The 19,640-nt window shown below is 33.6% G+C and overlaps 1 protein-coding gene across 1 annotated transcript in view; it reads left to right on the forward strand.

Annotated features, from left to right (window-relative positions):
• The window catches only part of LOC145260652 (integrator complex subunit 7-like), a 116,768-nt gene that overhangs the window by 94,300 nt on the left and 2,828 nt on the right, over nucleotides 1–19,640 (forward strand). Inside the window, exons 16-19 of the mRNA XM_080118988.1 lie at nucleotides 6,301–6,366; nucleotides 13,741–13,894; nucleotides 17,197–17,295; nucleotides 18,076–18,285. Of these exons, the coding sequence (XP_079975114.1) occupies nucleotides 6,301–6,366; nucleotides 13,741–13,894; nucleotides 17,197–17,295; nucleotides 18,076–18,285 (529 nt within the window). The remainder of the gene's footprint in view (nucleotides 1–6,300; nucleotides 6,367–13,740; nucleotides 13,895–17,196; nucleotides 17,296–18,075; nucleotides 18,286–19,640) is intronic.

The raw sequence follows: 19,640 nt of genomic DNA on the forward strand, positions 1-19,640 counted from the left end.
GTTAAAATCCCAGGAAACTAGTAATTTCAATGATATGAATAAATTATAGTCTTAGAAAGTGGGGGATCACTTTTCTATTTTAATTTAACGTAAAAGAAACACCAACTTTATAGCCAAGTTGGTCCTAAAGTGGGTACTCATTTTACGTTAAATTAATAGAGAAAAGTGATCCCCCACTTGTTTAAACAATAATGTGCAACCTTAAGGGGAAATGTCACATAGCCTGCTACACAATTCAGGTTGATGGATCATGTCCGTTGCCAGGACTGCTGGGGAAAATGATGGGATCATTCTACCGTTCCAGTAGATATCTCACTGCTGATGCAATTCTCTACAAGTGCGTCCAAGGATGAAGTACTGTTGCCACATCTGGGCAGAATAAGCTGGTAGAAGCAGCTTATTCTGCCTTGACAGAGTTCAAAATAGACTTTGTAGCCGAGTGAGTGATGCCCTTTTCTCTTCCCTGCAACCTCTTTCCACAGAAGAGATATTGCAAGCTTATCTTTGCTTTATCGTTATTTTCATGGCACGTGCTCGTCTGAGCTCCAATCTATGGTCCCCCCTGGCCTAGTTTTCATGAAAAACACTAATCTAGCTGAAACTACTATCAATAATTTCTCAGACTCTTTATCTGTGCCTAAACATAAACATAGATTCTATGAACAAAGCTTCTTTCTTAGTACTGCACGCCTGTGGAACTCTGTTCCGTTTTCCTGCTTTCCAACTGACTACAAGATGGTTGTCTTCTTGATGAGTCATCTAAAGTAATCCAATTTACCAAATTTACACTACTAACGATGGCTGGTATGTTCCCCTTGACCACTGTACCCTCATTAACCCTTATCCTCGAATGGCCTCCAGGCCTTGATAGGTGGTGACTCCTTTGTAAAAAAAAACATTTCGAACTTATAAAATTACCAAAAAAGTGGTGTGTGTATGTATATATATATATATATACACACACACTTGAATTGAATATTGAAATGCTCATATCTTTGGTTCTATAGGATGAAACTACATTAAAATTTGCAGGCTTTTTGAAGATTAATAAGATTGTAATACTATGCTGAGGTTAAAAGTTTATGACAATTGGTAAAAGAAGCCATATTTTCAAACCAATAAAATATGCTCAAATTTGCCTACATTTGTATATATAGTGTCCTGGTAGGCCAGCTGTAGTTTTGCTGCTTCAGTTGTCTCCCCTGTGGCCTTGCCAGGCCACTAATGTAAGACCGAGCATGCATGAAGTTGAAATTTAGTGTTCGTTGTGCTTATGCTTTCATTGTGTATATGCATCTAGGTGTGTGATCACGAGAGTTAATATAAACACGTGCATTCATTCTTACCTTGAAAAGGATAACGCCCTGTCGAGGTGTATGGAAAAAGCGTGTACTCGCCTCCACGATTTGAATGAAAGAGAGAGATTGAGAACGGAAGTGGGTAAAGAAAACAAAACAGGAAGTAAGGAACGCCACCCGTTGGACAAATCTGAAAACACAAGGGCAGATAACTGGTGCATACTTTAGATACGTTTGTGTGCGTGTGTGTACGGCATATCTAATAGCATATCGAAAAGCATCCGCCCATACATTAGTGATGCAGTTTAAAAATCATCTCTTTAGAAAGCACTCCTGCCTAGACGCCTTTGCTAGTTCGGTCGCATTCATGAAACTTGTGCATAACTCACTTATTCTTGTTGCCAAACAAACCTTCGCTTAACAGTCGGACCTATTATCTGCATTTTTGACATTTTAGAATTTATCTCCTGTTTCATCACATCCATCATAACTGATAATGTCTCACCATCTACCTAACACTTATTAATCCTTATCCTTGAGTGGTCTCTAGGCCTTAATAAACGGTGATCCTCGGAATTCCACGTCCACGAAATTGTCGCTTTTTAAAATATTCAAACTAAATCATGTTCCAACATCGTATGACGCATGCGTAGAAGCGAACTTATCATTAGAGGACAGTTTTTGCTGACCCCTCCCTGTAGAAAACTGATGATTTTAGGGTGAAGGAATTAATGTTTTTGGACAATTTTTTGATATTTGTCGGGTGAAGGTTGGAACTTTAAAATGATACTGATCTGGCAAAAATCCGTGACCCGTGTTAAAAGTTTTTGTGAGACATACAAACGCACATACGTACATACTTACAAACAAACGTACATACACACATTTTCGATTTTATATATATATATAAACTAGCGGGGGTACCCAGCGTTGCCCGGGTGTTTGTAGGTGTGTGTGGTGTTAAATAAAAAAGAACTCGGGGTTAGGATCGAAATCGAAGCCCTGAGGCGAAGTTTGAAAATAAAATCGGCCAGCCAGAATGAGTTAGTGAAAGATGTTTGAATTTACTTAAGAACGAAATTGACAGGTGCGCGGCCGGAAATCGTCGAGCGTTACGACGACGACGTAGGTTTGTTTGTTATAAGCGAAGTAAAAAAAGAAAACAATGTTAACACTTAAGCGGGGAAAAAAAACTAACGTAAAGCAAACGAACGATGAAAACAGAAAAACGAACACGTGAAAAATGGCTTCAATAAGCCTGTTTCGATATTAAAATTTAAAAAATCGGTGGGTACCCGGGTGTTTTTGGGTGTCGCTAATAATAAGCGAAGTAAAAAAAAAGCAGAAAAACGAAACACTGGTTTAATATTTAAAAGTTGACGTTTTTGGCCAATTTTTTGATATTTTTCGAGCAAAGGTTGGAGCTTCGATGTGATACCAAGTTTGTGAATTTTCGTCGCGTCTGTCGAAAGTTTTTAGCAGACATCCAAACATACACACAAACATACATTTTCGCTTTTATATATATAGACTAGCGAGGGGTACCCGGCGTTGCCCGGGTGTTTGTGGTAAAACACAAAAAAAAAAAAAAAACATCTCACACCACGATTCGAACCCAAAACGTTTAGATAATGAACCAAGGCCTTAACTACCTGCGCTAAAGCGGCGTATATTAAGTTTGTTCGGTTTATCAACTATTTAAAGTAAATCAGGTCACGACGTCATGACGTCATCTGACGCATGCGTTGTTGACCCTCCCCCCTGTCGATTTCGGGGTGAAAAAGTTAACGTTTTTCTCGTTTTCTGTCTAGACATCTCTCTCTCTCTCTCTCTCTCTCTCTCTGTTTGCGTCTCTCTCACTCTCTCTGTCTCTCTCACTCTCTCTCTCTCACTTCGTTTTTCTAAAGACTGGAAAATGGCGTCTGGCTGTTTTTATTTTTAAAAACTTTGTTCGTTAATATTTTTTGTAAGCGTATTTGTTTTTTTTTTTTACTTCACATGTTTCGCTTGTTATTTTTCGTTTAACTATCGTATCTACCTATTTTGAATGTGGTAATAACTTTGGTAACGTTGCCATAGCGTAGAAGTTCATAGTTTAGCTTTAATTAATTTTTTTTTTACCGATAACATTTTTAAATTGTAAATTCAGACCGCCATGAGAGCTTGCTGACATTAAGATCACGTGACATGACTCAGCGGGTTTTAAATACAAGTTGACTCAAAATAAACGGCCGCGTGTATACTTTATGTAGAAGAGTTGGCGGCCGTATTTTTGGGGGCAGTTATGAATCGATTTAAAAATATGTAACGTTTAACATTAAAATGTCACTTTTTTGGGCCCCCCCCTGCAGAAAATCGATCAGTTGACGCACTTCTGATGGTCACTTTGGGCCAATTTTTCGATATTTGTCGTCAGGAAGGTGGGGCTTTCATATGAGACCAAGTTTGTGAATTTTTGTTGTGTCTGTCGAAAGTTTTTAGCAGACACACAAACATACACACAAACATACACACATTTTCGCTTTTATATATATAGACTAGCGAGGGGTACCCGGCGTTGCTCGGGTGTTGGGGGGGGGGGTAAAAAAAAAGTAAGTATGAGGATCGAACCCGAACCCGAACCCTTGAGGCAAAGTTGTAAATTAAAGTGTGAAAAAAAAAAAGTGCGATGTTAACCATTGTCCCACCACGAGATGCTAACAGAAACACGTTTGAATTTATTTAATTAGTTGAATTTAGCAGGTGCCCGTTTTAATGAGTTTGGCTGCGGGATAGTATTCATTTACTGCTGAACGCTTTTTTTCCACCCCCAAGATGTTATAGGAAAAAGACTAACCAACTTGCGGCGAGCGACAAATATTGAATATTTATCTTCCCAAAATCGAGCAAATTAAATAGACAGGCGAGCTTCGTTGTTAACTGTGAGATATTTTACGATTTATATGTGATATAAAAAGTTTTAAAAGTTGTGAACCGACCGACCGCTTCTCTGAAAGAAGCCTTTTGTAAACACACAGAAAAAGCGAACACACATACATACATACATTTTCGCTTTTATATATATAGATGTTCCAAAGTGATGCTCATATATTAGTTTTATGCAAAGAGAAAAAACAAGGTTGAAGCTATTAACCCTGCGTTAGTCACCTCCATGTTTATACACCTCCATAAAAAATGTTTATATTATTATTATTTTGTAAAATATAGTTATCCTGCTCGTTCATTATACAGCTGGTTCAAGATATATCTACAGTCCCTGTTAAACAGTTTGAATCACTTGTATCTTGTTGATATTAATAAAATAAATTATAAAACCAAGGAAAAACTTTAAAATCTTAAATTTAGATCACATTTATTTAAAAATACCCACAGAGTACCCTTCCTATTGTTGAGACCTTGCTCACTGTGACTTTTGGTTATTCCCTAAGCTCAAGCAAAACCTTGGAGGTTGTCGTTATGAGACAACTTTGGAGCCTTCCAAAAATTGTTGGAACGGTACAACAAAACGATTACTTTGAAGGGGACCAGAGTTTCATGTGTGTACTATCAATAAAAGTGTCCATACGAAAAAAAGTTTGGAAACTTATTTAAGGCACCTCATACATCATATAGATTTTTTTTTTTTTTTTTTACACAGTAGTCACCACTTATCAAGGCCCGGAAGCCACTCAAGGATAAGGGTTATTACAAGTACAGTACGTTAGTGTGGAGATTTGATGAAGTGTTTACTTAAGGGGGCGGTTCATCAGGAATTTGTTTGTGTTGGACTTGAAGACATCCAAGTTGTAGTCAGGTGGGAAGCAGGCAGACGGAGGCGTGCAGTTCTAAGAAAGAAGCTTTATTCATGGAATCCACGTTTTGATTTAGGCATAGATAAAGAGTGGGGGAAATTTTTCACAGTGGATTCAGCTAGACGGGTGTTTTTCATGAAAGATTGGCGAGGGGGGACCAGAGATTGGAGTTCAGACGAGCACCTGCCATGGAAATAACGATAAAACAAGGATAGGCTCGCAACGTCTCTTCTCTGGGAGAGAGGTTGCAGGGTAGAGAAAAGGGCATCCCTCACTAAGCCACGAAGTCTATTTTGTACTCTGTCAAGGCAGGATAGGCTTTTTAGCAGCTCCTGCCCAGATATGATAGCAGTATTCCATCCTTGGACGTACTTGGCTTTTATATAGATAGAGAATTGCATCAGTAGTGAGATATCGTCTGGAGCGGTAGAAGGATCCCACCATCTTTCCAGCGACTTAGGCAACAGACTTGATTTACGTGTTCCATTTCAGATCAGGAGTAAAGGACAAACCCAGAAGCTTGTCAAAACACAGGGCCTCACCCAGACGAGAACCATCCATCCCAATTGATGCCAGATGGGGATTAGAGCGTCGATGATGTAAAGATAGGAGTTTGGTTTTAGATGCATTAAAGGTAACCAGCCACATCTTCCCCCACTGAACCACGCACTCGAGATCAGAGGAGATGTGCTTATTAAAAAAAATTGATGCCTTGGATTTTTATAAAGCTTTCTGAAAAGTTGTAACTGATTTCTATATAATTTTGTTTGTCTATACTTCACAATAACTCTTGGGTGTGCCCCAGGGGCTCTTTTAGGGGTAATAAAAACACTCCATTTTGGGGACTATTTTACCATATTTGTCCAAAAGTTTCTGTGTATGTCTATTTAGCAGTTTTACATGATACTGAACTCAAAATTGAATATGTTATTGTTAAGGCCTTGGGGACTTTTGGGGCTAAATGAGTCATTTCTTTTTTTGCATGGTGCAAAACTCAAATTTACACTGCACTGTTTGTTCATTTTCACCAGAATTTGACGTCCCCTGGGGACTTTTGGGGCTAAATAGGGGAGGAGGGGGTCAATGCTGAACTTAGTCTTGTTTTTTTTTTTATGCCTCATTCACTCTGCGCTCACGGGGGACCTTGTTTTTTTTTTAATTTAACATGTAATTCAGGACAAGAATTAAATGCTTTGACTTTTTAAAATCAGTCTTCATTTAAGCAGTGAATTGATGAAAACAGCCATCAGCACCATTTTACAAACAGGACAGACATGGTAAGATTTCATTTTATTCATGAAATTTTTTTTTTTTTTTTTTGGATGAAGATTGATAATCCATATTATTTCAAACGACTATCCTAATCTTGATTGTTATTTTCACAAAGTTGCGGCCAATATAATCTCCGGCTTCTTCAAGTGTATCTTGTTTGATGTGATCCCAGGAAAGGGGGTATATATCGTTTGATGTTGCTTAACAATCTTGCTTCAGTTTGATTTAAAATCTGGTAAGTCTACGTACTGTACAATTGTCGTAGTCGCAGCTGGTGTTTCTAATGTTGGGAGTTTGCATATCTTTCGATGTCTCTCCTCAGCCGACTCCCCCAGTCGGCATTTATGGCTTAATCAGCCAATCACAATCCTGCAGGAAGGAAAGACCCGGATGTACTTGTATTCATGACATCATTGTGGAATCTGCACAGCTAAAGTACTTGGTAAAATTCAGCTGTAAGTGACACTCTTTTGAAGGTTGAAGGTTCAATCTTCATTGCAGGTAATACTAAGAATATAATTGCAAATTGCTTAAGACTTCTATCTGGTCATGGCTGATGGAAGGAGAACATGCTACCCCACTTGGATTAAATAAATGGTTCCGTTTGAAATTCCGTGCAGATTTACCAGTTCAACAGATTCTCAAGTTTAACAAGATACACCTGGAGAAGGTCAGAGGTTACATCAGCACAAATGTTGTAAAAATAAAACTGAAGATGTTTTTAAGAAGAATTGAATAGCAGTTTAATTAAAGATAAAAATCAGTTCTATTATAGTTTATCAATTTGTCATTGATAATAGAAAAAATACCTATAAAGCAGGGGGAGATAAGTCAGGCAGTAATAATAAATGGCAGATTGTCAAAATATGAAAACTGATTTTTATTTTTAATTAAAATTTTACTCAATTTTAATTTTTGGTGAAGATACTTATTTCCGCATAGTATGTAAGTATGTCAAAGAATTTTTGCTTGGAATGTGATTTTATTATGTATCTGTATAAATGCCTCCAATAGTCTTTATCTTAACATTATTCTATAATATGTGGGGACACTTTGATGATTGTCTCATCAGTAAGTGTGATGATTTGACAAATTAAGAGTGTAGAAAGTGGATCTTGGGTTTACTTTCGGCAGCCTCATAACTCCCTCTTACTTTATTTTGTCCTGTAATCCTCGCATTCCATAAATGATGTTTCTGACAAAAGGGAGAGAATTGCTGTTTTCTGGATCAGTATTTATATATCAAACACTCATCATTGGCTAGTTTTTGAATCTTGAAGTAATATTTTTCTATTTCTTTACATCAAGTGGCTTTATGCCTTGTTTGAAGCAATTCCATAAAAAAACAATCGTTTTAGCTATAGACCAGTTGAGAGAAGAGATAATCACCGTAACCCCCCCCCACCTACCTATCATAAGGGACTCAAAGAACTGACCTACAAACATTAGGACTATGCTACAATAGTGGAAACCCAAACATAGAGATAATTTGGTTTCTGACTATAACTGCTTTGTTTGTCCTCTACTGCCCCCATACTTGAAGTATACAGCAATAATGCAAAGGACTGAAAAAAAAAAAGTGGGGTATCCAGGGCTCTACATTGTGATTTGCAAGTGATTTTTCAAAGTGGCGACTAGAAATGATGAAACGCTTATCTTTTTAGCAATTGTATTGCTTTCACTGGCAATCTTCCAAAGTTCACTACTGAGTGAAAAATATCTTTTCAACGTTTTTTTTTTTTTATAAAACGAACAAAGTTAAATTATTCAAACAATAAAAGTTTAATAGAACAATTTTTTTTTTTTTTTTAACGAAGGCTGTTTAAAAAATATCTGAAGAAATTAAAATGTTTATACCTTCAAGTATCAACATAAAATTTGTTGTACACTTAGAATTACACTTCTTAAACAAACACAGAAAAATCTTTATGATGTACATACTAGTGTTGGGATGATTCCTAATTTTTATACTATTCCGATTCCAGGAAAATATTGATTAACGATTCCGATACCAAGTACGATTCCGATTCTGATTCCTAGGGAATTTATTGTTTTGAAATATACCAGGTAGTTTTATACTTATGGTCGGTAGTTCCCAAATATGTTCCCTAACTTTGGAAGAGATATTTTATGTCTACACCGTCGTGTTTTGGATTAAATAAAATTATATAGTAAACTAAACGGAAAAATTAGCAAAATTTATTTTAGAGAAAATTTATTTTACTTAATTGGAATACAGAAAAAAAAACTCAAAGAAAATAGAATTTATCCTTCAGAGAAAAAACAAATAAAATAGAATTTATATAACAGAACAAAAACAAGAAAATTAGAGAATAAATACACACGATTCATTATTTTGGTGCTCATAATTAACAGATTTAATGAATTAAATTAAAAAAATATAGCGGAAGAGAAAGAAAATATATACTAATTAAATATAAAAAAGATAAATATTTAATTAAATAATTTATAAATGAACGTGCGTAATGAAAAAAAAAAACAATATACCACGTGATATGGCGCCGTAGATACAAAATAACCTTTCCAAAGTTAACGACCATATATGAGAAATACCATTAATCAAAAGTTTTTGTGTTTTATACCAAAAGGTAGGTATAGCGAAAAGTTACAATTAAAGGAATTTCAAAAACGATTTTTGTTTAGCTATTGATAGTTGTATTTGTGACGGCAGTTGTTCAAACCTCCATAATTCACAAGGAGTAGTTAACGCCTATTATTTTTTCTTACTTTTTCATTGCTTTTACACGTTGTTTCTAACGTGAAGAATAAGTTTAGCCAAACTAATTTTGAAATAGGGTATATCAAAGGAACACATATAAAAATGATACCACTATAAAAAACAAATGAAATACTAGATAAAATTGAGCAAACATAATTACCAAAATTACAGAAAAAATTTAAAAAAAAAACAAACAAAAAATGGTGAAGTTTGTTGAGTGAAATGAATTATTGAAAGAAAATTAATTGAACTAATAGAAATGTTAAATAAAATGTCACATTTCAATATTTTTTTAATAATTAAATTCTCAGGGTTGTCGAAATTAAAAATTAAGTGATTTTTTTTTTTATTAGACTTCTTTCGAAGCTTGTTACCTTGAAAAATACATATAAAACCCTGTTTTTTTAAATAAATTGAAAAATAAATGCAATTAAAAAAATTTATTTGATAATTGAAACTTTAAAAACATATTAAACATTGAAAAATTACTTATCTCACAAATTAACGTCCAATAAAGTAGATCCAGTCTTCATACAGGAATTCGGTTATAATAAATATATCTTTCCCAAATTTAAAAATTAAATCTTTTTTTTTTTTTTTTTTTTTTTTTTTTTTTTAGAGAGAGAGAGAGAGTGCTTTAAAATCGCCGGGGAGTGCCGCCTAAAATTTTAAAGAAGTAAATTTTAGGAGTTTAGTGCCTTTCAAAGACGATTATCATAATTTATTATCATCATTTAATTTCCTTTCTTTTCCTCACCCCCACACCTTTCCACGTGGTTCAGTAGTTAACCAGTGCTCCTGTTGCTGTCAGTCAGCTATCTTTACCTAAGTTTTAATTTCTAGTTAAAAGAATTTTTCATGAATGGAATCAGCATTTTTAAAAATTATTTTTTGAGTTGTATGTATTGTATTTACTCTTTGAAGTTAAGGAGGGTTAAAAAAATAGTGACACCTAGATGATGACGTAGGCAAAAAAAAAAAAAGACACTACGATTTCGACCCTCACTAATAAAACTGCTCTGAGTGACTAGTTGGTAATTTTTTGTTCCTTTTCTTTTTTATTTTGCTCCTCCAATTTATTTGGATGCTTCATAGTTAAATGTTTTAACATGTTGGTTGTGGTCATGTTAGATGGTTTTATTCCTCGCGATATTTTAATTTGACAGACTTTGCAAATGGCTTTCAACTCATCATCTTCATCAACTTCAAAAAGACTTTTTTTGGACTTTGGGCCATATTAGAAAATTCAGTTTATCTGTAAACAAATAATTTACTATTAAATTTTGTTTTAAAACTAGTCACTTATTTGGATAATTAATTGAAAATAATCCGCTAAAAAAGACAAAAAGAAAAAAATATAAAGGAATGGGGCGGTAAATTGTACCAACCGGTAGTTAACAAAAAAAACTTATAGAATTTAATTTTTTAAACCAATGTATAAAAGTTTACATAATGAAATGCAAATATGCATTTTCGGGTTTGTATTACTGTACACATAGATTCGAAAAAGTTGTCAAAAAACAAATATATAACAAACAAATATTATCAAAGGCAAGATAAGTTAATTTTCTACCAAACTGGATACATTTGTTTTGTTTTTATTCAATGTAACATGTTTATTCAGCTCGAAAAACATGCAGTATTTACCGATGTATTGGAAAATTCAAAATGGCGCCCGACACTCTCTTTAACATGGTAAGTTCGGGAAAAGGTGTTATAAATAATAAACTAGACAAAATACTATTAAAAAAACACCGAATATATGTCAAAATATGTCACGGTAACATATATTGAGCGAGTTTCTAGCAGTATTTTGTATAGTTTATTATTTATAACATCTTTTTCTGAACTTACCGTGTTAAAGAGAGTGTCAGGCGCCATTTTGAATTTTCCAATACATCGGTAAACACTGTATGCTTTTCGAGCTGAATAAACATGTTACATTGAATAAAAACCCGAAAAATATATCCAGTTAGGTAGAAAAATAACTTATCTTGCCTTTGATTACATTTATTTGTTATATATTTGTTTTTTGACAACTTTTTCGAATCTATGTGTACAGTAATACAAACCAGCATTTTCTTTTGAATTTTTTTTTGGTTGACTGTGTTCAATTCACACATGGTTGATGCGGTTCAATATTGCTAAATTATAAGTCCTTAGTAAAATTCTATTTATAAATACTTTTTTATCATTTCGACATAAAAATTAATTGATCACAAAACCTTTTAAAAATATATATATTAATTTCTTTTTCGTTCAGCAAAAAACTGCGCAAAACACTTTTAATTTTCAATTTAAAATTCTAGAAAAAAGATTATATTATTCTGCTTTTAATATAATCAAATTCAGGGTTTTATCTTTCTGGAGAAAAAAAAATAATGGATTTTATTTCAATGAAATTAAAAAAAAAAACTTGACTGAATTGAATTAATTACCCTTAAATTAACGAAAGGGTTATTTAATAACTTTAGGTTTGGAAGAGATAGGTATGGGATCGATTTTTTTGAAACTTCAAAAGAAACCGACTACTGTCAAAACTTTGCGAAATAATACAACGTGATCAATTTCATTTTAGAGATATTTCTTTCAAAAGAAAAAAGTATATTGTTCTATTAAACCTTTTACTGTTTAAATAATTTGACTTTGCTCGTTTTATTTTAAGAAAATATAAGTTGAAAAAGCATTTTCATTCACTATTAGGAGATTTTTCAGTAAAAAAAAACAATCGCCAAAAAGATGAGCGTTTTTTGTTGTTTGTTTTTACTCGCAATGTAGAGCCCTGCATACTTCTTTTTAAGTTAACTCTTTTGTAGTTTTGATTACAATAGATCTGAATGAATGAACCTTGTAAGGGAGGGGCACTAAGCATTGCCTTGTTAATAATGAATTTCTTTGGTTTCTTTTTATTTCTCTCTTGCGGTTAGAAATATCAGGAATTTTTTTTCTTTTTTTCAACATCAGACTAAAAGAATCGTAATGAAGGAATCGGAAAATTAAGGTATTTTTTAACGATGCGATTCCGATACCTCCCAAAATACACGATTCTTACGATTAACGATTCCGATTACGATTAATCGTCCCACCACTAGTACATACTCGTCATGGAACTAAGATGTCATATTCTAAAAATCATGTGGGTTTGGCTAGTAAATGAAAATATTTAATTGTGAAAGGTCAACTAAAAATAAATTTGTATCTGTTTTACAATCGCATGCTTTAAAGACATGCAAAGATAAAGAAAAGCTTTACTTGCTGCCCCCCCTTCTCATCCAATACTATGAATGTTATACGATACCAACTTATAATATCTTTGTATTGTTATGCACAATATAAACGGATTGCAATAATTGTTGGAAAACATTCAAAGACAAAGAAACATGTGGGAGATTTAACAAAAAAATTATTAATGTTAAAAAAATAAATAATATATAAAAAATAAATAATAAATAAATAATAAATAAATAAATAATATATAAAAAATAAATAATATATAAAAATGAATAATGTATAAAAAATGAATAATATATAAAAAATGAATAATATATAAAAAATGAATAAAAATAAATAATAATAAATGAAAAATAAATAATAATAAATGAAAAATAAATAAATAATAAATAATAATAAATAAATAATAAATGAAAAATAAATGAATAATATATAAATAATAATAATAATACGGAACAAAACAATGTCTGTGTAATTTAGGGAAGTTAGTTGCCAAGTCTTTCGCAGCACAAGATTTGTAATAATTTTTACTTTTTTTTATTTTTTTTACTTTTTTTATTTTTTACGAAAACATGAGTAATTAAATTTTAATGACTGAAGCATCTTCCTTCTTATTGCTGTTGTTATTAAACTGAGATGTATCTTTTATAAGTTTCTCGTTAAGGATGACTCATTTCTGACACGTGGTGGGGTTGATTTTATGAAGGTTTGAAATTCTTTTTTTTTTTTTTTTTTTTCACCAAAATTATGGACTCTTAAATTTACCCACAATTTTTTTTTGCATCGGGAGTGGGATACCCACTTCTGGATGAAACAAAATTCACTGCTATGTCAGCAGGAACCTCCCTTTGTATCCACTCATCTTACTGCTCAAAAAACACTGTCGCACTTTTTAATTTTTTTACTTTCTCCTCTCACTGGTTCTGGATATGACCTTAAACTATATCCGATGGTGACGCCCCCAGCTTGCGGGCTTTGGGGAGTGTGGAGCCACCCTTTAATCACCATTGTTTCCAGGTCCACTCTGACCCGGAGTGGTAGTACCTGTTAGGGTCCCAACTATGGGTTAAATAGAAATCGACTTGAAAAAAAACAAAAAAACAGCAAATATATTCTATTAAAAAAATTTTCTTCAAAATCACTGGATTTGGCATTAAATAACCTGAAAAGGGTTGGTATGCCGTAAAACAAAAACCAACCAACCAACCAATCCTCCCTTCACAATGACCCTTCCTCCTAACAACAAACGTTGCCGTTCAAAATGAAGGTCTAACTCATGAGATGTTCCTGTCCCTGCCTGCCGGCTGGCTTAAATTTGGGAACATGTGCTAGCAAATCTCTACTTTTTTTTAACATCTATGGTACAGAATATGTGAATGTAACAGTATCTTTGTACCTTTTTTTTCAGTGAAGCATTGTCTTTTGACAAGGCGACAGGTTTTAAGGAAATCCCTGACCAGAAATGCCCGGTCAATCAACAATTCTGTAGCACCCTTCTTGCGATCGCTGACCAACTTCACAAGATTACACAGCTTTCCAATGGATCCATATTGACCCACAAGGTAAAGTTATAACACTTCAACATAGCTTTAATAATTACACATATCGTTTTACTTTATTTAAAAAAAAAAAAATTTTATTTAAAATTTTATTTTATTTAGTATTAATGAAATATTTATTGAAATTAAAAATTAAATTTAATAATTGCACATTATATTGTTTTATTTAATTTAAAAAAAATGTTTTATTTAAAAATTTTTATTTTGTATTAATAAAATTAATTAAAAATTATATTTATTAATTACACATTGTTTTATTTTATTTAAAATTTTATTTTTAACTAGCGGGGGTACCCGGCGTTGCCCGAGTGTTTGTTTCCGGGACCGGGGGGGGGGGAGTTTTAAAAAATGTTATGGTAGGTAAGTAGGAAGGATCAAACCCGGAGTCATGAGTAAAAGTAGGAAAATAAAGTGTGAAAAAAAACAAAAAAAAACAAACATCTGCAACGTTATCACTTCGGCCACCAAGAAAAGTCCATTCCAGTTGTTTAGGAAAAAAAAAAAAAAAAAACGACTACGGTAGGTCGGCGCGAACGTGAAAATATAATGTGAATTGTCCAGCACGCTAACCACTACGCCACAGAGCACTGCAGCCTTAGTTTAGTGATTTTAAATAACTTCACATGAAAGAACTACGAAGCCAAACCAGTGTTCTCTTCTCAACTGTTCCTTGTGAACGATCCCCAAACGGTGTTAAGTGGTGGCAGGGGGAGGAGGAATTTATTAGAGAGAAAATATTTTACTACTTCCATTGATCTTAACCGATTTTGGCCGTGACTTCTCAGCAGAAAAAGTATAGAAATCTAAGATTATCGAGGAATTTGAGAAATAATAAGCCTATAACACACCTCAGATATTGTTCTGCCGTTTGTGCATATTATATTTGCATGAAATATCTTGATTTTTAATCCTATTAATGTCAAAATCCGACGGGAAAAAATGAGTTCATTTTATTTATATAGAGATTAATGAAATTAAATATTTAAAAATTACAGTTAATAATTGCAATAATAATTAATGAAATTAAATATTTAAAAATTATAGTTAATAATTATACATATTGTTTTATCTTATTTAGAAACAAATTTTTATTAAAAGTTTTATTTTATTTTGTATTGATGAAATATTTATTGAAATGAAAAATTAAACAAAAATAAAAATATTTTTCAAAATCATATTTTCAGTTTTTTAAATATTTACTCCCTTCTCTTTGCTTGCTCACAAAGTTTATGGACAATTCATCCTCCCTGCATTTGTCATGTAATCAGCACTTTCTTTCTCTCTGTCAACTGGTTGGCTGATTTTTTTTGATTTTTTTTTTATCTCAAATATAAAACTAGACTATTTAGTTCGTTAAAAAGTTATAATCCGTTGCTTTATGCCAAATCTATGTCGATTTTGCGTTCATTTTGGCAGTAAACATTAATCCTTATTAATTTCTAACTGCATCGAATGGATACCATAATACCCAGTTTGCTGCACCTTATAAAAAATTTCAGGCAACTTGGTGCATTAGTTTCTGAGAAAAAGTGGAACGAACAGACAAGCAAAGGGAAATATAATATAGATTAGACTTTTTAATCTGTTAAAAACGAGTAAAAGTTATGGCCTGTTGACTTAGGATGAGTGCTTTATGCTAAATTGATGGTTGACTGTGGTTAAATCTTAGCGTCGTGGTAAGTTATCAAGTTACCACTTTTTTTTTCTGCCTTCGCCTCAAGGCTTCGGGTTTGAGCATACTTGTTTACCAGAACTTTTTTTTTCCCCTACACACACACACATACACTGACAAACAATTAAATTCATCTTTCATAAATTTTTAAATAAAATCATTTTCTTTTATAGAGACAGATTCAAAATATAGTTTTTACTGCATTTTTAAAGGGAGATAATCATCAGAATTCAACTTTTCACTTTCATCGATAAAATATAAGTGAAAATGTGTGTGTGTGTGTATGTCTGCAAAAGGCTTTTTTCGTCGGTCTTCTGCGTCGGCTCGCTCCTTCTTAAAACTTTTTATATCCCGTCTAAATCATAATAACTACAACAAGAACGGGGGTCCTGGCTATCTTTAATTTGCCCGACTTTTACCAGTTATTTTCGATTGCTGCGTCTTCGAAAAGCGAATGATGGGACGAGGGAAACAGTAACTGGCTCGCAGCGCAAAACTAGGTCAAATATCATCCCACTTAACTTCCTCGCACCTGCAAATTTCGTTTTATAAACCTTAACTTAACACGCTTATCAATTCCTCTCCCCTCGTGGCCGAGATGGTTAGGTGTCTGGCTTTTTTTTCCCTTTCGTTTCCACCTTCGCGTGAAGGGTTCGGGGGTTCAAGCCTACCTTCCTACTAAAACTTTTTTCTTTTACACTTCCAAACATCTGGCCAACTTTTTTTTTTTTTAATACACACACCTCCAAACACCCAGGCAATGCCGGGTACCCCCCGCTAGTCTATAATATAAATCTTACCTGTCTGTTTAAATCTATGCATGTATGTCTGCCTAAAACTTTCAACAGAGACGACTGATTTTCACGAGATCAGTATCGTTTTGTAGCTCGACCTTTTGAACGACAAATATCGAGAAATTGGTTAAAAACATTAATTCCTTCACCCTCAACTGGGCACTTTTCTACAAAGAGAGATCACTTTTTTCGCCAATATTTTCGAAAGTCATCGCCTCTTTTCAATTTCAATTGACTAGCCTTAATTTAAACTTTTGTTACTTCTGGTTTGGCAATGGATGCAACAGCAAAGACGTCACTTTTTTTTCACATTCTTTTCCCCCCTTCTTGGTACAGGTTCAAGCCTGCCTACCTACTACCACTCTTTTTTTTTTTTTTGCTCAACACACACCTCCGAACACCTGGGCAACGCCGGGAACCCAGGCTAGTTTTAAATAAAGGAGAGTACGCCCATACAATAAAAATATTGTTTTAAAAACGTAAAAAATTACACATTAGAATAAGGAAACTTTAATTACTTCTAGTAGTTAGGCGCACCCATACAAAAAAAAGAAACATTTAGGCTAAATTATTATTTAAGCTTAAATATTTTATTTTTTATAAGATTTTACTGAAAATTATCTCCTCCCACTTCTACTACATTGAAACGGACCAAACACCTGCTAATGAGTTGTGGGAGAAAGGGAGATCATTTGTGCGGGTCGTAAATGTGTCTATGATGGGCCGCATGCTGCCCATGGGCCACATGTTTGACAAACATCCTCTAAAGTGTGTTGATTGCATAATGGCTGTAATGTGTGTTTCTTTTAGCTGTAATTCCCTTTTGTTTATCTCTTCAGCACATGGCTTTCCTTTGTGAATCGGCAGAATTTTTGATTCATACTTCCCTTGGATATCCACGATATTTCTTCCAAAGTTTACAAATGACAGAAGTTAAGGTGAGATGTGTTTTTGTTTTTTTTTATTATTATTTTTTTTTGGGGGGGGGGGGGTCCTCTAGATTAGTTAGGTCCGTGTATACGTTTGAGCCTGGCTAGTACCAGATGGATGACCATTTGGAAATTCTTGGCACTGTATGTGCTCTCCACTTATCTTGACATTGTTATCAGTCGTCCTGGACCTCCACTTGCCCCTGCTATTTAACAACGCCAACTCGGAGAGGTGTGGTTGGATATTACACAACTCTTGCCACAAAAATTCCACGTGCAAGCACCCTTACAGTTGGTATTCCTAGTCTGTCAAGACTGATGGAGGTGGCTAAATTGAATAGATGTCAACCCTACCATGTAATCAAATTATCTGAATTGATTTTTTCAATAAAAGTTCCAAAATAAAGATGCAGTGTTCTTTTCTTTAGGGTGACAAATTTATCATTCTACCTTGTAATTAACCAAAAAGACAATTGGCGATTGACAAAACTATTTGATAACATATTGTTAGGTCGAAATAACATCCCGGTCATATTTTTAGCTATGTTGCTAGGGCTGATATATGTCAGGGTTGGAAGGGTTAAGACAGCAGTTCCCAATCACTATGGCATGGTGCCTTAGTCACAAGTTCCACTTTTCTTTCATTGTCCTATAAAGTTTAGAGATTGCGTAAAATGGTTCAAACTATAAACAAGTATGAACTACTTTTGTGTTATGTCTGTCTCTTATTTAAAAGAAATCCGTTTTCCTTTCTTGTTCAATCGATATCTCGTTCTATTCTTCTTTCAGTTGGCCATCTCGCCTCAGCCGCACAACACAGTGGATCCAGTTTCTGTACAGCCTGACACGCATTTAGCCCTCAAGGTGGAAGGGGTAATTCAGCATGGGAACCAACCAAACTTCTATCGTCGGGCACAGGCGGTTAATGTCAACATCACGTCTGTCCTCCAGAGTCAAAGTCATACGACAGCTGCTGCTCTGGCTGCCATTGGAATCAAGGTAATCATGTCATCACACAGTTTACCTTTTCTCCCTCAATCTCGTATGGTCATATCATGCTGTTACTGATAACAACGTTCGTAATCAGACGTAACCGTTTCTCGAGATGGATTTTAATTATTTTAGCTATTCATGTCCCTATTACAATAGAAAAACGCGAGCATGTAAAGTAATATGGTTAAGCTTAAACATGGAAAAGTAAAGGACTAGTTGTTAAAACTGGAAAAGAAAAAGACAAGATATTCTAGTAAGAAACATAATAAATTTATAACTTAAAATATTGCCGCATTAAGAATTGATTATATAATGCTATAAATTGAATTAAAAAAAAAAATTCTTAATACTGCAATATTTTAAGTTATAAATTTATATTTTTTACTAGAATATCTTGTCCTTTTCTTTTCCAGTTTTAACAACTAGTCCTTTACTTTTCCATGTTTAAGCTTAACCATATTACTTTCCATGCTCACATTTTTCTATTGTAATTCACAATTTGTCCAGGTTTCCAATAAATTCACTTGTTCTTTAATTTCAGTTTTATTTTTTGCCGCTCATAAATACATATGTAATAACAATGTATGGTACTCGTCTGCTGTCAATAAAATCCCCCCCCAATTATCTCTCTTTCATTCTCTGTTTCACTTGCTATTTCTTTTTTTTTGTGACAGCAGTGAATTAGTAGCAACAGTAGTCGATGAAGCGACGTGGTTGCTATGGAAACCAGTCATAAAAAACGTCACTCACCTCCTTACATATTATGATTTTGAACACCAGAAAATTCATCATAACTTTTGTTTTACTGAACGAAAATTGAAAAAAATTTTTTTCACAATATAACTGAGAAGGTGATCTATAAACTGCAATAATTGTTTGAAATTTGCTTGAAAAATGAGTGAACGGTGAAGCTTTAAAGCAGTTCTAAATGACTAAAACTGCCACTTAACCATATATTCAAACACTACCGTTTGAATGATTAAATAAATTTCATTTGGATTTATTTTATTTTCCAGTTTTTTCTCCTCCACAATTTTTTCTCATTTTTTGTATAAGTTTTAAAATTTTCAAACAACTGAAAATTAAAATAAAAAAAAACAAAACTTCCCTACAACACAGAGAGGATGTACAGCTAGTTAACGTCTCTACACCTGTATGGGTTGTGCATTGTGGGAAGTTAAATGACCAACTATCATTAGCCAAAATGCAAAGCTCTATGTAAACAAATGGAACACTCGTTGAGATTTTACTTACTCAAAGCTCATGAGTAACGTCTAAATGGTTAGGAGCATTGACTGTTAATTTGACAGTTGTGTTTTGATCTTGGCTTCAGCCCTTGCTGTGTCTAGCCTCACTGAAGA

This window comes from Euprymna scolopes, chromosome 36 (genome assembly GCF_053919585.1).
Source record: "Euprymna scolopes isolate OS-2025 chromosome 36, ASM5391958v1, whole genome shotgun sequence".
In the NCBI taxonomy this organism is placed as follows: domain Eukaryota; kingdom Metazoa; phylum Mollusca; class Cephalopoda; order Sepiida; family Sepiolidae; genus Euprymna; species Euprymna scolopes.